Source organism: Mesoplodon densirostris, chromosome 5 (assembly GCF_025265405.1).
Source record: "Mesoplodon densirostris isolate mMesDen1 chromosome 5, mMesDen1 primary haplotype, whole genome shotgun sequence".
NCBI lineage: Eukaryota > Metazoa > Chordata > Mammalia > Artiodactyla > Ziphiidae > Mesoplodon > Mesoplodon densirostris.
In genome coordinates, this window is record NC_082665.1 from 103,235,683 (window position 1) to 103,253,754 (window position 18,072).

Genomic DNA, 18,072 nt, shown 5'->3' on the forward strand with positions numbered 1-18,072 from the left:
CCTTAGTAGCTCTTAGGGGACATAAAGCAAAAAGTTTCTATTGCCAAGATCTGTCTCCCTTCTCTCTCTCTCTTCCTCTCTCTCTCTTCCTCTGTCCCTTCCTTCTTCCCGCCCCTGCCCTTCTCACTGCCTGTATTTCTCTGAACTATCAGGACTTAAGATTGAAGCAAGACATTAAGATTTTTTTTCACATAAAGATGTGATTTCATAAAATTAACTTTTAGAATGAAATTTTTAATTTAAGGTAATTTTCAACCAGAAGAAATTTGTCTCTACTATTCAAAATAATAGATGGAGTGGCATGGGAAAGAGAATGCAAAATGACTTTACAATCTAATGCTACTACTGAGAAGAGAAAACCTTCATTAGAAGCTTAACTAGCTTTAATATCTTTAAAAATTCACTTGCATTTCTATTAATTTATTTACCTCTCTGTCAAAACCAGCTGGGATAGGCATAAGTACTAGCCTACTGCATAATGGACAGAGCCCCAGGGTAGCTAAAAGGAGGCACACTAGAACCGTCCTCACACAGGAAAACAGACAATTCAGGCTAGGGTCAAAAAACATGTCCAGATATAAATGTCACCCTCCTATTATTCTGTAGCACTAATATTCTCATATTCTATGTAATTAAAACAATACCATTTATTGAGTACCTACTAAAAGCACTGTGTTAAGACATACATTGCTTCTAATTCTCCCAAATGCCCTAAAATAATATTAAATATTGTTTTCCATTTTAAAATGAGTAAACTAGGACTCAGAAAAGTTAAAATAGCAGTTAGTGGTGTAACCTTGACATTCAAAACCGGTTCTGCTCTTTTCCACTAAACCAAGAAAACAGTCTTTTAAAAATTTAATCAGGCTACAAACCACTCCAAACCAATATTTTGTCATGTTAATTTTTTTCCCCCTAATTTAAAAAAGTAGTAGCTCCCTTTCACCTTTGTAGCCCTGAAGGAATTCAGGGTAATTCTTCTTAAAACCACTAGAGGACACTCATCACTAGCCTTTCCAGCTGTTTAACATTTAAAACCTTTGGAGTTCTCCCCCTATTCAGGTCCATGTTTTCACTCCTTCACTCTTATTTCCCAGTTAAACTTTAACATAGGTTTTATATTACATAGGTTCCCCTAACACAGGTTTTATATTGCCATAAACATTAAAGTACCTAAAGATGAAGAACATTTTTACCGTATTAACAAAACTGAGTCATCTGAAATATGTAACTAAGTAAATATTTGAATAACAATAGATGACCAATAAAAGAGCAGCTGCTTTTAGATGCCACTTCAGAGATAAAAAGCAATCAAATTATTATGGCTGATACATAATAGAAAACTGGAATTTATCAATTTTTTAAATCATGTACTATTTAAGACTATTTTTAAGTCACATGGACCACGGATCAAATCCTAGCTGTAATCATGAACAAGTTACTTAATCTGTAAAACAAGTATTAATATCTTCATCACAAGGCATTTATAACGATTAAATGAAATAAAAAACTAAAGGCATATACTTAGCATACAGTAAATGCATAATCAATGGTAATGTTACATTCTCATAGTCAGTATAGAAATATAAGCATTAGCTCATACATTTGTTATATATATGGGTAGCTTGGCAATTATCCTATCCAAAGTCAAGTCTTAGGAACATGTTGACTTAAAACAAAATGATGACTAGGATATTTGAAGCATAAAAAATATTTTAACTAAGTTACATGAAGCTTCTTGATCTCTGTTTCCAAAAGGTTAAATGTAGATTTTTTCTCTTCCAATGTCTTTTGAAGTTCAACAGTTTTTGCTTCAAGGGCTTGTTTTTCTTCTGAGTTAATTTCTCCCTTTAACCGTGACATTCGGCATTCCACTTGTTGAATGTAAAAATCCTGTTACAGGTTTTAAAGATAAGTTAGTAAGGAGAAACAGTTAAAACCATTTCTATAAATGCAAAAACACTGTAAATACTTTCTTATGAATTTGGCCTGATGTCACCATTTACTAAAGTCACTTTCACCCTTCAGTGATTTATAGGATGAAATCCTTCTTACTGTAAGGGGAGAAAGAGGAAACTATTCTTCAACAACCAGAGTACGTGATAATAACACAGAACTAGTCTGAAAATATAATAAAGCAGCTAGGTGGTCATTTATCATACTCTCATGAGGGAACATCAGTAAATCCACTGGATTTATATGGACATGGATTTTTTTGAGGGTACATTTTCTAAGGAGTACAAAAAAAGAATCACAAACTGTTAGCCATGAAGGTCTCAAATATGATGAACTTCTAAAGAATTATTCTGAAAATTATACTTTAGCGTCTAATTTTGAGAAACTAAGAACACATTAGATGGGGAAATTAAGATGTAGAGAGGGAGGACATTAAGAAATTAACATGAGACAGAATATATAAATAGAACAAAAAAGGAAAAAATTTAAAAACATTTTTTGGTCCGGGGGTGGGGGTGGGGATGGGGATGCCGATGTTTGAACAACATACAGTCTTAGGGGCTTGGGGGGTTTTTTGTTTGTTTGTTTGGTCACGCTGTGTGGCATGCGGGATCTTAGTGCCCTGACCAGGGATTGAACCCACACCCCCTGCAGTGGAAGCGTGGAGTCTTAACCGCTGGACTGACAGGGAATTCCCAACATACAGTTTTTCTAGGTTTCAGACATCCCATTCCTTGTTTTGTTTTACTCCAGGTCCAATTGCTCCAGGTTCCTTTAAAGCATGTCTCCCTCACTAGAGCTGTCAATCCTCTTCTCTATTTATTTCAGATCAAGAAAAAAAATAGCTTTTAAGGCCCCCTCACCCTTCTCTAACCTAACATGATATCCCATCTTCAGCATCTGTCTATCCTCCCACCCCAAGAGCTCTTAGAATTCTTTGTTTTCTTAGGACACTGCAGTATCTTGACCATCACAATTATAACAAATCAATATGAAGACATTCATAAGAGTAACATCTACCTGATTGTACATAATTTCTTGCTGCTGTAAGGTTTCAAAGTCCAGTTTATGTAACCGATGGTTAAGGTGCTTTAGAGAAGAACGGGTTCCTTCAATTTCAGATACAACAGCTTTTTCTTTCATTGTCTCAGTCTGTAATTCCTGAACTTTCTTAAATAACACATCCTTCACTATGCTCAACTGAACTTCTACTTCCTGATAATAAGAATAACAATGATTAATGAAATATAATACCTTGTAATGTTTTATTGCATGAATATTATAATTTGGGGGTCATAAATGAACCCTCATTTTAGCCCTTAAGAATATAAAGCCCTTCCCACAGTTTCAACAAATCCCCAACATTGCTTGTAGTCTACTCTAGTCTAGTAGACTAGAATAGTAGTTTTCTATTCCTGTGTCATGCACCTTGATCTGTCATCTTAATTCTATCCTATGTCACCTTAGCCTTAGAACTTGACCATTCCACTGGTTTCCTTAGAACATAAAATATACTGAAGACACACAGCTTCTAAGCTCACAAAGTTTACTAAAGTCTTGAGAGTGTTTAGGGAAGAAATCTCCCACCTTCTTTTTGGCACTATCCAGTGGTGAGCAGATAAATGTTTAACCATCAGCTTTCTAGTAGATGGGAGGTTACAGGGAAGAGGCTGATTTCTATGATTATTTTATTCCCACTATGGCCAGTTTCAAGCTACTAACATGATTCCTCTAAATGCAGAGCTAGGAAGAGATATGCCGTAGCAGACCATTATGCAGTATATCTACTAGACAGATATAACAGATGTCAATAGTCTTAAGTAACCTTAAAAGCATAGATAACAGTAAAATGCAGTAAAATAATTTGGAAGTGATATGTGCTGAGTACATATTACTTTTATTTTTAATATAATTTATTTAATTGTAAGTCTATATAATTTGATTTTTAATAGTAGCTATATTTAGCAGCTGACTTTAAAAATTCCAGAATATTTAACTATCAGCTCTTGTGAGCTGGTGAGAGCTGGCCCCAACACACTACTGGCACTGTCACTATCCCTTACTCACACCTTGCCTGCAGTTGACTTCCCTACATGTGCAGCCCTCTAGGAAATAGAAACCGGTACCCCATTCCCACTTCTCCTTTCTCAGGAGGCAGGTCCGTCTTGATCTCACAGTGTCACATCAATGTATTCTAGGTTTCAAACAGATCTCCCATGCCAAGCTCTCTGTTGAAAGCTCTCATTTTAAAATGTTGAAATAATTTCCCTCTGTGTTCTTACACCCAGATAAGCATATTTCCCTTTGGCATCCAATGAACCTCAATATGAAACAAAAGAAGTCTGTGACTGGCAGATTTAAATTTTCACAAATCAAGAAATATAATCTGATATAACCTTATAAAATGCATTATTTTTCATATAATAGACAATTTTCACTGGGTTTAAGACCTTCTGAGACTGCTTGGCAGAGTTTTAAAGTCAGTGCTTGGTGGTGAATAACACAGCAAAATATATAGGGTTGAGATTTTTTTCAAACAAACAAAAAACCCCAATAACTACAAAAAGCAAGATTATGAACCCAGCCCTGCTACAGCACAATCAGTACACATGCTGCCAATCTTATTGTTTTCTAATTCAGCTAATTTCTTTAAAAATATCACTAGTTTTTAATTATGTCTTCAGAAGGTGTATTTCATATAAACTTCACAGTCTTTACAGACTTCTAATAAGTTCTAATACTATCCCGTTCCATGTACTACAGAAAATCATGCTCTTAGGGGGAAAAAAAAATCCACAACTTTTTTTTTTTTAATAATGTTGTATGATTTGGACTCAAATACCACTCAAGTCAAGATTGTTGCATGACTTCACTACTCAGGAATTTTAAACATACAACAGCACACTGAGGAAGCTGGATTCTATCCAAATATAAATGAAACCATACTTGATATAAGCCTCAGCAAATGGGGGATTTTACCACCACCTTCAGCTACCCCTCCTCTTCCCCCAGCAAAAAAAAGAGTAAGGGCTTCCCTGGTGGCACAGTGGTTGAGAGTCCGCCTGCCGATGCAGGGGACACGAGTTCGTGCCCCGGTCCGGGAAGATCCCACATGCCGCGGAGCGGCTGGGCCCGTGAGCCGTGGCCGCTGAGCCTGCGCGTCCGGAGCCTGTGCTCCGCAACGGGAGAGGCCACAACAGTGAGAGGCCCGCGTACCGCAAAAAAAAAAAAAAAAAAAAAAAAAAAAAAAAATGTAAAAGCAGAAAGTAGTGCCTACAGTGATAGGTCACACAAATCATTTTGAAGTTTTCAAAGAGGGAACGGTGAACCAGCCTTTTCCAGTTCCTCAAAATTCGACTTTAATTCTACCAGAATGCCAAAGAGGTTAAGGTAGAAGGGGTATGCCAGTGAAGTTAGTAAAAGTGTTAGCATTTAAAAGCCTGTTTACCAATAAATGGTGCCAGACTGGAAGAGGTTAAAGAGATAGCAGATGATGAAGAAATACATGCAATGAATGTAGACCACTAGGGGGAACTTGATCACAAACAAAAAAGATGATAATCAGGTGGAAATGTTATAAAACACGGGCATTTTTCAAGATGCATTTGCAATATAAGAACATATATACAGGGACTTCCCTGGTGGTGCAGTGGTTAAGAATCCACCTGCCAGTTCAGGGACACATGGGTTTGATCCCTGGTCCGGAAGATCCCACATGCTGCGGAGCAACTAAGCCTGTGCGCCACAACTACTGAGCCTGTGCTCTACAGACCGTGAGCCTCAACTACTGAAGCCCGTGTGCCTAGAGCCCATGCTCCACAGCAAGAGAAGCCACTGCAATGAGAAACCCGAGCACCGCAATGAAGAGTAGCCCCTGCTTGCAGCAACTAGAGAAAGCCCACATGCAGCAACAAAGACCCAATGCAGCCAAAAAAAAAAAAGAAAAATATAGGAATGGCAAACAGGGACAGGGACACAGTAGGCATTGAGAAGACATGGAATTTAAGATAGAAGGGCTATACCTCTAAAAGAAGACAAAGTTAAATGCTGAAAGTGAAGCAAATGGAGAATTAGGAGCTGAAGATAAAAAGAGGTCCAAGAACTCAACAATCTAATTACAAATACAATCACCCCAGAAATCAGAGCCTCTTAAAAGACTTCCTTCTCCTCTGATCTCAAGAGTCTAATTTATTCACTATTGCTAAATTTGCTGTGATTTTTTTAAAATTTATTTATTTTTGGCTGCATTGGGTCTTCGTTGCAGTGTGCAGGCTTCTCATTGTGGTGGCTTCTCTTGCTGCGGAGCACCAGCTCTAGGCACGCAGGCTTCAGTAGTTGTGGTGCACAGGCTTAGCTGCTCCACGGCACGTGGGATCTTCCCGGACCAGGGCTCGAACCTGTGTCCCCTGAATTGGTAGGCAGATTCTTAACCGCTGTGCCACCAGGGAAGGCCTGCTGTGATTTTTTTTTAAAAAACGAAACTAAACTTACTTTCACACCTCTTTCTTCCTCCTTTAGCATGTCTTCCAAGTTGGTAGCTTTCTCCTCTACAGACGTAGTTTTCTCAGTTATCTGCTTTAATTTTTTTCTTACAATCTGATTATGATTTTTAATTTTGTGTAATCTATAGAGAATTTATAAGGAAAAAATAGAAAACATGTCTAAAACATATTTAATGCAAACACATAAGGAACAGTTTATCCTAAGATTTCTTCATATAACTTGAAAGTTTCTTTTGCCATCAATCTTTTTATTACCAATGTGTATTTAATAAGCCATAAAAATATTGCTCCTAAGCCTTTGTACTGAAAAACCCAGGAAATTTTTTTAAGTTTAATAATTTAGTAGCTATAATTTTACAGTTATTTAACCAAAAAATCAAATATTCAATAATTTTTCTAGAAATAGTCAAAAACTATAAACATATTTAAATACCTTTTTTCTTACCTTGTTGTTTCTTCATTAATGTCCTTTTTTATTTTGGAAGTATTTTTCCTCAGAGCTTCTAAATCACTGGAACTTCTATTCACAGTGGCTTTTAAAGTATCTAGCTATTTATTAGTTAACAAAGAGAAATTAAATATTTACTCTATATCTTATAAATTAATATCATTTCTGAGAAGTTCTATTATGAATACATTAATTTCTAACCTACATCACAACCACAAACATAATAACCATGTTGCTGTAATACATATTTAACAATTTTTCTTTTTGATCTGATATTAAATTTTAAATAACTTGTAAATCCTGGCATATTATAGAGACCTACATATATGAGTTAAAAGTGCCTAGAACAAAAGCTTCACAGCATTGTATGTGGCAATGATTTCTTCGATATGACACCAGAGGCACAGACAACAAAAGAAAAAGTAGACAAATTGGACTTCGCTAAATTAAAAACTTTTGTACAACAAAAACAATAACAGAGTAAAACGGCAACCCAAAGAATGGGAGAAAATATTTGTGAATTATATATCTGATAAGGGATTAATATCCAGAATATATAGAGAACTTCTAAAACTCAACAACAACAACAAAAACCCAGCCTGACTCAAAAATGGGCAAAGACCTTGAATAGATATTTCTCTAAAGAAGAGATGCAAAAGGCAAATAAGCACATGAAAAGACATTCAACATCATTAATCATTAGGGAAATGCAAATCAAAACTACAGTGAAATACTACCTCACACCAATTAATACAGCTACTATCAAAAACCCCCAAAATAATAAGTATGGACCAGGATGTGGAGAAATTGGAACACTTGTGCACTGTTAGTGGGAATGTAAAATGGTACAGCCACTGTGGAAAACAGTATGGCAGTTCCTCAAGAAATTAAAAATATAATTACCATATGATCAGCAATTCTGAAATAATTGTTCACCCATGTTCACAGCAGCATTATTCATAATAGCTAAAACATGGAGGCAACCCAAGGCTATTGACAGATGAATGGATAAGCAAAATGTGGTACATACACGCAACAGAATAGTATTCAGCCTTAAAAAGGAACAAAATTTTGACATATACTATAACAGGGATGACCCTTAAGGACATTATGCTAAGTAAAATAAGTGAAATAGGCCAGTCACAAAAAGACAAATACTTTATGATTCCATTTATATGAGGCACTTAGAGTAGTCAAAATCACAGAGACAGAATGTAGAATGGTGGTTTCCAGGGGCTGGGAGGAGGGGGAAATAGGAAATTATTGTTTAATGGGTATAGAGTTTCAGCTTTACAAGAAAAGAGTTATGAAGATGGGTGATGGTGATAGTTGTAAAACATTAGGAATGTATTTAATACCACTGTATACCTGAAAACAGGTAAGATGGTAAATGTGTGTTATATTATATGTATTTCACTACAGTAAAAAAATTTTGAGGAAAAAAAAAAGAAGTACTCATATGCTACAGCTTGTATGAACCTTGAAAGCAGTGTGTACGTAAAAGAATCATGACACAAAATGCACCATATTGTATGATGTCCAAAATAGGCAAATCATAGAGACAGAAAGTAGATCAGGAGTTGCCAGGGCCTGGTAGGAGGGGAGAAAGGAAAGTGATTGCTAATGGGTATGGGATTTCTTTTTGAAAGACAAAAATACTCTAAAATTAGTGGTAATGGTTTCACAACTCTGGGAAATACTAAAAACCATTGAATTGTACACTTCAAAAGGGTGTATTTGATATGTGAATTCTATCTCAATAAGCAAATTATAAATGAATGAATACCTGCATTCTTTTCTGTAATTGGTTTAAACTTAAAAATTTTTGAGAATGAGCTATTAGCAGTGACATTTAATTTATGTAAGAAATTCACTTATTTTACTTTTCCAAGATCTTAATTATTTTCTTCAGACAGAAAAAAAAATCTTTCCATCTTTATCAGGAATATAAAGTATAACAACTTATATAATAAAATGCTCTGCAATATTCCAGTTTCCCACCCAAATAGCAGTAACTTCAGATAACATGGCCTCAAGGCACAAATTTCATAAATATCCCTTTATTGCTAACTAAGGGGATTGCTAACTCTCCCTATGGAATAATCTAGTTGGCATGTATGCTCAAAAAAAGAAAAGAACAAAGCAGGAGAATTTTATTCTCTCTTAGTCTGTTTAAAGACATTATACCACTACATTGTCCCACTACCACATTGAAATATTTTCTCTTAACAAGGTAAGAAACTGAACTTCAGCAGGTAGTTCCACCTAGAATTTGAGAGTTAAAACCACCATACACATGTAGCACTGGAAGGACACTTCAAGTTATCACCGATGTCAATAATTCATCTTCACATTTGCTCATTTGCCGGTTATCTTATAATTATGATTTCCAGCCTAGACCTTTCAGGAGTCTTTTGCCTTGGGTCACTTACAGAACACTATGTGTGACAGTCAAGTTGGGCACTGCAAAACTCCAGGGGTAGCCCTTCACACCACCCGTGATGTGAATGACAGCCCCCTGTTGCCTTCATCCAAGCAAGGTCTCATTAGAGTATCCTAAAAGTGCCACAACATGAAGGGATGTAACAAAAAGAACTAGAAGGCAGTTTCTTAATCAAAGGAAAAGCTTTATACTTATTTGTATAGTAATTTGTTATAAACACACAAACCAGTCTTTTTAGTTGACATACCTCATCCTTCAGCTGAATTCTCTTAGTTTCATGACATTGATATTCCATTCTACATTTTAAAACTTTACGATCAGCAACAGAAATTTTTTTCTCATACTCTGTGTTATTCCCAGTCTCACTTTCCAAAAACTTGATCTTTTCCTTAACCAAATTTTCTTTTTCTCTTATTTCCTGCTTTATCTTTGCTAATGCCTAGGATTTAAAATACATGTTAAATATATATTTAATATAACAAACAAAACTAAAACTAAAAGGAATTTAGTTTTTCTATAGCATTTATTTTACCAAAACTTAAGAAAATATTTTTTAAAGACAGACTAATTTATATGAATAAAATAAAATATTAATATGCCACACACTAATGTCTATAAGCTCATTTTTTAAAGATCTCTGTATTTTATTTCATCCATCTGGTACTTTGCTAAAGAGATGAGAAAAATGTCAATTTTTCATCAACTAAAGGTGACATGTAAAAAATATAACAGTATTGAATAGTTTTCACACGGGAAGTTGGATTTCAATGAAATTTTCCAAACATTTCACAAGACCAGTTTCTTTCATTTTTTGAGAATTTTATTTTTGTTATTGATTTCAGTAGGAATGTCTTCATGTAGGCTTTTTGCTAGTCTTGGGGATACAAAATAACTAGAATATACAACGCAGTAACTGAGGTATGGCCAAAGTATTAATACTATGGGAGCAAAGAGATAATGAAATCTACCCAAGAGAAATCATTAAAAGGCTTTACCTAAGAGCCTTCATTTGAATCGGGCCTAAAAAGATAAATGGGGATGCATAAATACTCTAACATGGTTAAGGTGCAGGGTGGGAGGGCGGGGATGGAATGGGGACATAATAAGAAAGGTTGGAGACAGATGATAGGGATTAGGCTGGAAAGGTAGAGGTTAAGGCCAAATGGTGAAGAATTCAACTTTTCAATTGCCATGTTAAAGAGGGTCAGCTTTTAAGCAACATGGAATAAAGATTTTAGAGCCGGGGAATAAAAAGATCATATGTGGTTTTTACGGGTGATTCTGATGGCAATATGTTAACTGAATTGGAGGGAGAAGGAAAATTTACCCTAAAATATATTTCTTCCAAGTTTTCTGGAATAGGGTCCCATCAAACAACTAATCCCAGGAGATTGGGTCAGGGGAGAGTATGTGTTCTAAAATCAGTAAGTTTTAGAAATGCTGCATATAATATTGTACATATTAGCATATTAAATCAATATATATCTGAGATTTACTGCATTTTAAAAAACATTTTAAATTTGTTTAATCTAGTATTCCCATCTATATAACAATTAACATTCTATAATTGTAACATTCCATCTATCTACTATGTTCATTCAACCTTAGGAGGTCAAAACTTCCTAAGTTTATATGTGTCAAATGATTATTCTAGAATTTCTTGCCTTATATTAATTTTTCTACCACTTAATCAGATGTTTTAATTCCTACTTCAGCGTTCACATTTTTTAACAGGGCAATCTATTCAGAGTTAAGTTTTCATACAGGTGATGCCACCGAAATCGGAAATACCACAAGTTGAGAGCCAGTTGTTAAACACTTAGAAGCATCCCACTACCTATGGAACAACTTCTTGTTTCCCTCCCTAGTCTTTTTCAATACATACAGCCAGGAAATGTCACCCCATAAATAAGGAACCACTGAGGATATGACCTGAGAGCTACAAGCTGTGGATTCCGCCAAATCAGCAGGCTGAGTCAATTTAGCTGCAGGGTTGTATGAGAATTTGATTATGGATCTGCAGTCTTAGATCTGACACATTTGATTTACACAGAGGAAGCAGTCAGGACTTGATGTTTGAAAGCAGTATGAAGCCAAGAAAGAGAAACCAACATCAGCATTAAGAAATAAGAGGAACTCATAGTTAAGATTGGGTCTCCCAAGTCCCTCCTTAGGGAGGTGTAGGCCATTTTATTGATAAAATGTTGATTACTTACAGAAGTTTAAAATAAAGAAATCACATTTTACATATAAGTTACATTTAACAAGTAAACCACATCCAGATATCAGAGTTCCAAACTCCCAGTGACCTGAGCTGCTTGCCAATGCCTTTCTATGGAGTATATTCAGAATGGAAGTTCGCCCATTTTCTCATCTGCCTTCTTTCCTCCTCAATTCCTTCTCCTTCCCAGCTTTCCATCATCTTCCTATTTTCACTCACCACTATTATACCCCTTAATGATTTCCCAAAGAAGTTCTCCTAAATTACCTCTGAAAGTAGCAAAAGATAACACTAGGTCTGTGTTTAATCGGTGTGGTGTTCCTCCCTTTCTGAGCTTTCACCCCATCATGGGTACCTCAGTTTCAAAAGGGAAAATTTATTGCAGTCCTTCTTTCTTGGCTATCCATGAGGCTCCTTTCCCTACACCTTTGATTAGCACACAAATAGCACACATGTTAAATCCAAGGCACCTTGGACAACCATGTATAAGTCAGGGCATTGGTTTTACTGCAATAACATTATCTGTTGATCTTCTCTTGTCCCACATTTCAGAGATGTCAGGATCCAGTCTTCGGCATTATATCCATAAGTAAATAATCTTCATAAAATCTCATTTCTAAATGGATACAGGGTCAGCTTTGAAAAACATTTACCAAAACTATTGAATCCTGCTACAAAAGTGACTTTCAAATAACAGTGTGATTTACATTTGAAATGAATGAGTTAAATACAAAAGAGATAAATACAGCTGAACTTGCAAGGACCAAACAACTACTTTACCAAGGCACAGTTATCGATGTCTCTATCTCTCTTCTGCATCTGTTCTATTGTGTTCTCCCACTGCTGAATGAGTTCTTGCCTTTCATTATGAATCTTACGAAAATCTTGGGCTGCTTTATCCAATTCTAACTGTCAAATGAAGACCAAATAGTATTTCTGTGAATTTAAGTGCTTTTTAAACATCACTTTGACAACTAAGAAATAAAAATCTTTACTAAACCAACCTGTGCACTTAGAGTCTCTGCGAGTTCATTGTCAAGTACCTTTCTTCTCTGATTACATTCCACAGTCAGTCTTTCTAATTGCAGGGTCAGTGCCTATGATGTAATTACATGCAAAAATATTCATAATTATCATTTTATTAACATAAAAGCTGTTAGCATATCTCACAGTAAGTATTATACATATACATATTATATTATACATATTTATTTGACATCTAAAATAACTACAAAATAATACATATATTCTTTATCTTCTAGACCCATAGTGCTGCAATGATAACCCAACTGTTTCTAAAAAGACTTTTAATACTTTTTAAAGTAAGTTAGAAAAAAGATTAAACAATAATTTGCCACCTAAAATTATTTTAACTAATGCATGTGGTATTAATCTATTAGAAAATAGCATGTTTCATGATACTAAAATATTACCAGATTTAATTACAAGTAGATTTTTAAGTAACGGTTATAATATATTAAATAATTAATAGCACTATAGTCTCAAATCAGCAAAAACTATCTGTAACATTCAAACTAATAGAAGTTAAAATACTTATACATAGTTCTAGTACAAAACTTTCTTTTCTGAGATGCTTTTGAGAAACCTTCTCAATCAGGATTCTTAACCGGGAGTCCAGAGATCCCTAAATGGACAAAGGGCTTCAGAGGATCTGTAAAACTTGCAGCAAAATTTTGTGGATATTTGAGTATAGTCATTTTTCTAGAGACAGGATAATTGGCTTTATTAGACCCAAAACGTTTAAGAACTACTTTAAAATTATAAGTACAATTTAGATTAAATGGTTGATATATTACAGATTCAGAGAAAATCTAACACTACAATTTATAATATCTTACCCTAATTTTATTATCATCCTGTCGTGCATACTTCTGAAGAGTGAGGGCATCACTATCTTTATGAGCCGATTCTTCCAGCCATGCCTCCAGTGCTTGCTGGTCCCAGTTCATCTGACATTTCAAACCATCCAGTTTTTGAGTAGTTTTAAATATGTAATTCTAATTTCCAAAGAGAGGGGGCATGGGGAAATTACAAAACATTATTTACTGTACAAATTAAAATAAAACATGGGCTTCCCTGGTGGCGCAGTGGTTGGGGGTCCGCCTGCCGATGCAGGAGACGTGGGTTCGTGCCCCAGTCTGGGAGTATCCCGCGTGCCACGGAGCGGCTGGGCCCGTGAGCCATGGCCGCTAGGCCTGCGCGTCTGGAGCCTGTGCTCCACGGCGGGAGGGGCCACAGCAGTGAGAGGCCTGCGTACCGCCAAAAAAAAAAAAAAAAAAAAAAAGGCTTCAGGGTAGCTCCCCTAGAGCAATCTCATTAGTCACTCCACCAAAACTACCCCAAGCTGATACACAACCTTAATAAAAATAATGTACTTGATATGCTAACTCAAGCCCAAGACAAGTCCCCTTCAGCCCCATTTCCAATCAGATTGCTGCCTCTATATAGAAATTTTGGAAGCATGTCTATTTAAAATAAATACAGTAGTTAAGCAGATAAAAATATTTCTGTCAATGTATTCATTTAACAAATCTAGGTTCACAAGAAGAAAACAGATCAATATGCAAACACATACAAATTAATATATGTATGCATATGTATACATACATGTATACATATAGAGATACAGATATATACATTTCCATAAGTATATACATATGTAAAGATAAGAATTGAATTTGGAAAGAGCTCCCAGCCCGGTAACTAAAAACTAAGAAAGAAAAAAATAGGTTACAGTAGTTTAATATTAGAATCACCAGCTGATAATATGAAAAGTAAAAATTTTAACTGAACAATGAAATTCAAAATTACAAGTGGCTTTTTTTAATGTAGCTTTTAAAAATGGAGCACTTATAAATTATGCCTAGTGTGGTATATAACAGGCAGCCGGCATGGTAGTTTGCACATAGTAAGGCTCAATGACTATTTTGGTAAATGAATATTGAGAAAATAAATGTAACATTCTATCACTGTTGATTCAAATTACAGCTCCACGTGAGTTTCATTGTCCAAAAAACAATGTAAGTGAATGTCAGGAAACTAAAGAATGCCTTTGCCGTATGGGAAAAAAAAAAGTTTATTTGGTGAGGGAAGAAGGAACAATAGCACACAATTTTAAGTAACATTTCAACACATACTTCCTTATCACTTTTCTTTTCCCGTATTGAAGTTATCTCATTTTCCAGTCGTTGCATTTCATCCTTCACTCGGCCCAGTTCTCTTTCAGCAATCATCTTAAAATGTTCTTCACTTTCAATCTCATGCTCCCTGGCTTTGCAAAGAGACTACAGAATAATATACAAGACAGAAACTTTTTAAATTTTAATATTATAAAATATTCATAATAATCCACTAGACAGAAAATAACAAAGTTCCCACAAAATGCTTAGATCAAGTACTATTAATTCCACTTCTCTGAAACCTACACCACATTAGACTTTGTGATTCAGTGTAGTCGGTGTTGCTTACTAGTTGTAAGAAGTCAGTTCATGGAATATGCTAGGAAAAAATGTTGTCAGCAGTTTTCAGTTATTATGTTGGTCTAGGGAAACTGCTGAAAACCAAAATTTATATACTGAGACTTTAAAAGATATAATTCATTTATTTAAAAATAAAAAATGTAACTAAAAATACTTAGGAAATGGTATGTTTAGAAGAATTGATCACATATTCTATTTAACAGAGATAATTTTAAAGTAATTATGTAAACAGTGATGGTTATAAATATGTCCTAGAGTATATTAATATACAATGATGCCTTTGTGTTAAGTTTTACTTAATAAAATCGTATTTGTTGACTACTGATCTTGTAGGGCTTCAAAGTTATCACCATTTGTATTATTTTTACATTATTAAGGCTGTTAGTGTTGAAGGAAGTTTACTGTCTTTTGTCTCTATTGTCCTACTTAATTGAGGTTTGGCTATAATGAAATACACCTACAGAAAATCTCCGTTTCTCAATTCCCCAACTCAGTGGTTTAACAACTTGAAGAAAAGATGTTGTTCCAAACTGCTTATTAGTTACTAAATCACGTCAGGATACAAAAATCTTGAGATTGTTTTTGAAAGTTCATTAAATTTATAACTTTCTAATAAGACTTGTAAAAACCCATAAAACAGTTACTTACCTATATTAAGTATAAATTGGTATTTAAAACATGACTTTTTTCATTTTTAAGAATTACATACTTCTTCAAAGGAAAGTTGATGCATTTTTAAAAAATAGTTTCAGATGGAAGTTAGTAAACTCTCCAATGCTGATTTACAGAGCTTTCTGATTTCCTGGGCATCATCAGGGAAAGAGATTCTACACATGAATAGATTGTCCATAAAACAGATGTTTACTTAATTAATCACTCTGTTTTAATTTTTATTATTTGTGTTAATATTTCTAAAATTCACTGTACTGTTCCCAGTTACCTTAGTTTCCTCAATATAATTTTACTTTTCTATTACCTCAGAATCATCATTATAAAATTCAATTCTTAAACTATGCTAAAATACCATTGTGTCCTAAGGGCTACTGAAGTGTGTGGACTATTTGCCTCCACTCAAAATGGCTCCAGGGTGTTGTGCTGAAAAATTTAAAAGTAGACAGAAACTCTATTATGTGTTTTATTAGGTCTGCTTCCACTTAACGCCATAGTTTCTCACTGCCATCACTGTATCCTTCTCATAAAATCAGCTGACTAATATTATATCAGACTGTTTGAATGATGATTTCTCTTTTCAAATGAACTAATTATTCCTTGAATTTGGTGGCAGTAGAGTTCCTAAAAGTCTTTTTTCTACCTACTTTCAGGTTCAAGGTTATGTTCATAATTATTGAGTTATGCGAAAGTCTCCTATAATATCTCTAAAATCAAATCATAGATGTAAATGCAATGTGAAATGTTCCATGACTACACATGATATAATCAATGTGAATTTCAACATTATTGTACCTGGGTAAATAAGAACTCTTGCTTAACATTTTTGAAGTGAGAAGTCATAGCATTAATTCGATCTTCATAGTCACGTAGCTGATCTTGAAAGCTTGACCTTTCATCCCGCAGCTTTGACAACTGTAAATAATAAATTCTATGATTAACCAAAGTCCTAGTAAGTTTTTACCATATTAAAAGGATCTAAAATCAAAAGAAAATTAAATCCTCATTTACTTCACTTCTCGCAATATCCATTTAAACTTCTAATATCTACTAATCTTTTAAATATTATAAAATAGCTCTGTGGGAAAATTAGCACCATATTAAAAGAGAATAGAAATCTCTCTCAGATTTACAGCGTTAGCAGGTCCACTGCTAAAATGCACTTTAATAAGATTCTATTCTGTAAACCACAAGATAGCTAAAGTAGACAGAGCATAGCAACAAGATGTAACAAAAACACACAGCATGAAACATAAATTTGAAAAGTAGCTGTACATGCAGCATAATAGCTCCTCCCTGAACTCCTATTCAAAACCAACAGACATAGGCTAAGCTTAACAGAACAGAACAACTAACTCTCACATGCTTAAAACCTGTTTCTTAATAAATTTTGTGTGCCTTTTGAATAAGAACCCTGAGTAGAAACAAAACATTGTAAATGCAAGCAAACAAACAAACCTTTAGGAAATTATAACACAGATTCTCAGGACCACTAGAGTATGTCACCCCTCGAAGCAGTATAAAAGCTCAACAACAAAAAATATGCTTCCTTAGTGTTTGGAGCTGTGGTTCCCCATGTTGGGGCTACAACCCAGGAGGTACACAACACCATCCACTAAAATGCAGAAGAAATATTTGAATTTTTAATGAAGGAAGAAAAAAAATACTAATTTACTCATTTGTTATGTCCTATATTTTATTAAACTTACTAAGTACAGTTGACCCTTGAACAACCTGGGTTTGAACTGTGGTTTCACTTATATGGGGATTTTTTTTTCAATAAATATAGTACCTATATTTTCATTTTACAGATCTTTAACTAAGTGTGGGGAAAAGTTTGTGTTTGCTTAGAGATCACAATATGGGGAATCAAAAGAACTAAGGTTTGATTCCTGATTCTATCCAAACTGTTTCAGCTTCCTGCCCTTGGGTGAGTCATTTATCAGTTCCCTGTTTTTGAGACAGAGATAGCAGTACTCAAATTTTCCACTGCCCGGGGTGGGGGGCGGGGAGGGCAGGTAGCACCCCCTAACCTTCACACTGTTCAAGGTCAACTGTAATAATAAATATGTATTTTTTGCTTTTTATTTCATTAATTTCAGTTTTTATTTTAATTCTCTTTTTTTTTTACTTTATTGTTCTTTTTTAAAACTTATTAAGAGGAGTTCTTAGTTTCTTTACTTTTTGTCTTACTAATTTTTATGACCTAAATATTTGTCACCCCCAAATTCATATATTGAAACCCTAATCCCCAATGTGATATTATCTGGAGGTGGAGCCCTTGGGAGGTAACTAGGTTTAAACTATGACATGAGGGTAAGACCCTCATAATG

General features: G+C 34.7%; 1 protein-coding gene across 1 annotated transcript in view; it reads right to left on the reverse strand.

Moving 5' to 3' along the window:
* Positions 1-18,072, reverse strand: part of CCDC39 (coiled-coil domain containing 39) — a 45,923-nt gene that overhangs the window by 23,665 nt on the left and 4,186 nt on the right. Inside the window, exons 2-11 of the mRNA XM_060099180.1 lie at positions 16,535-16,654; positions 14,729-14,875; positions 13,430-13,588; positions 12,575-12,667; positions 12,351-12,479; positions 9,597-9,788; positions 6,904-7,007; positions 6,448-6,580; positions 2,977-3,171; positions 1,729-1,893 (exon numbers count right to left, since the gene is read on the reverse strand). Coding sequence (XP_059955163.1) covers positions 1,729-1,893; positions 2,977-3,171; positions 6,448-6,580; positions 6,904-7,007; positions 9,597-9,788; positions 12,351-12,479; positions 12,575-12,667; positions 13,430-13,588; positions 14,729-14,875; positions 16,535-16,654 — 1,437 coding nt within the window. The remainder of the gene's footprint in view (positions 1-1,728; positions 1,894-2,976; positions 3,172-6,447; positions 6,581-6,903; positions 7,008-9,596; positions 9,789-12,350; positions 12,480-12,574; positions 12,668-13,429; positions 13,589-14,728; positions 14,876-16,534; positions 16,655-18,072) is intronic.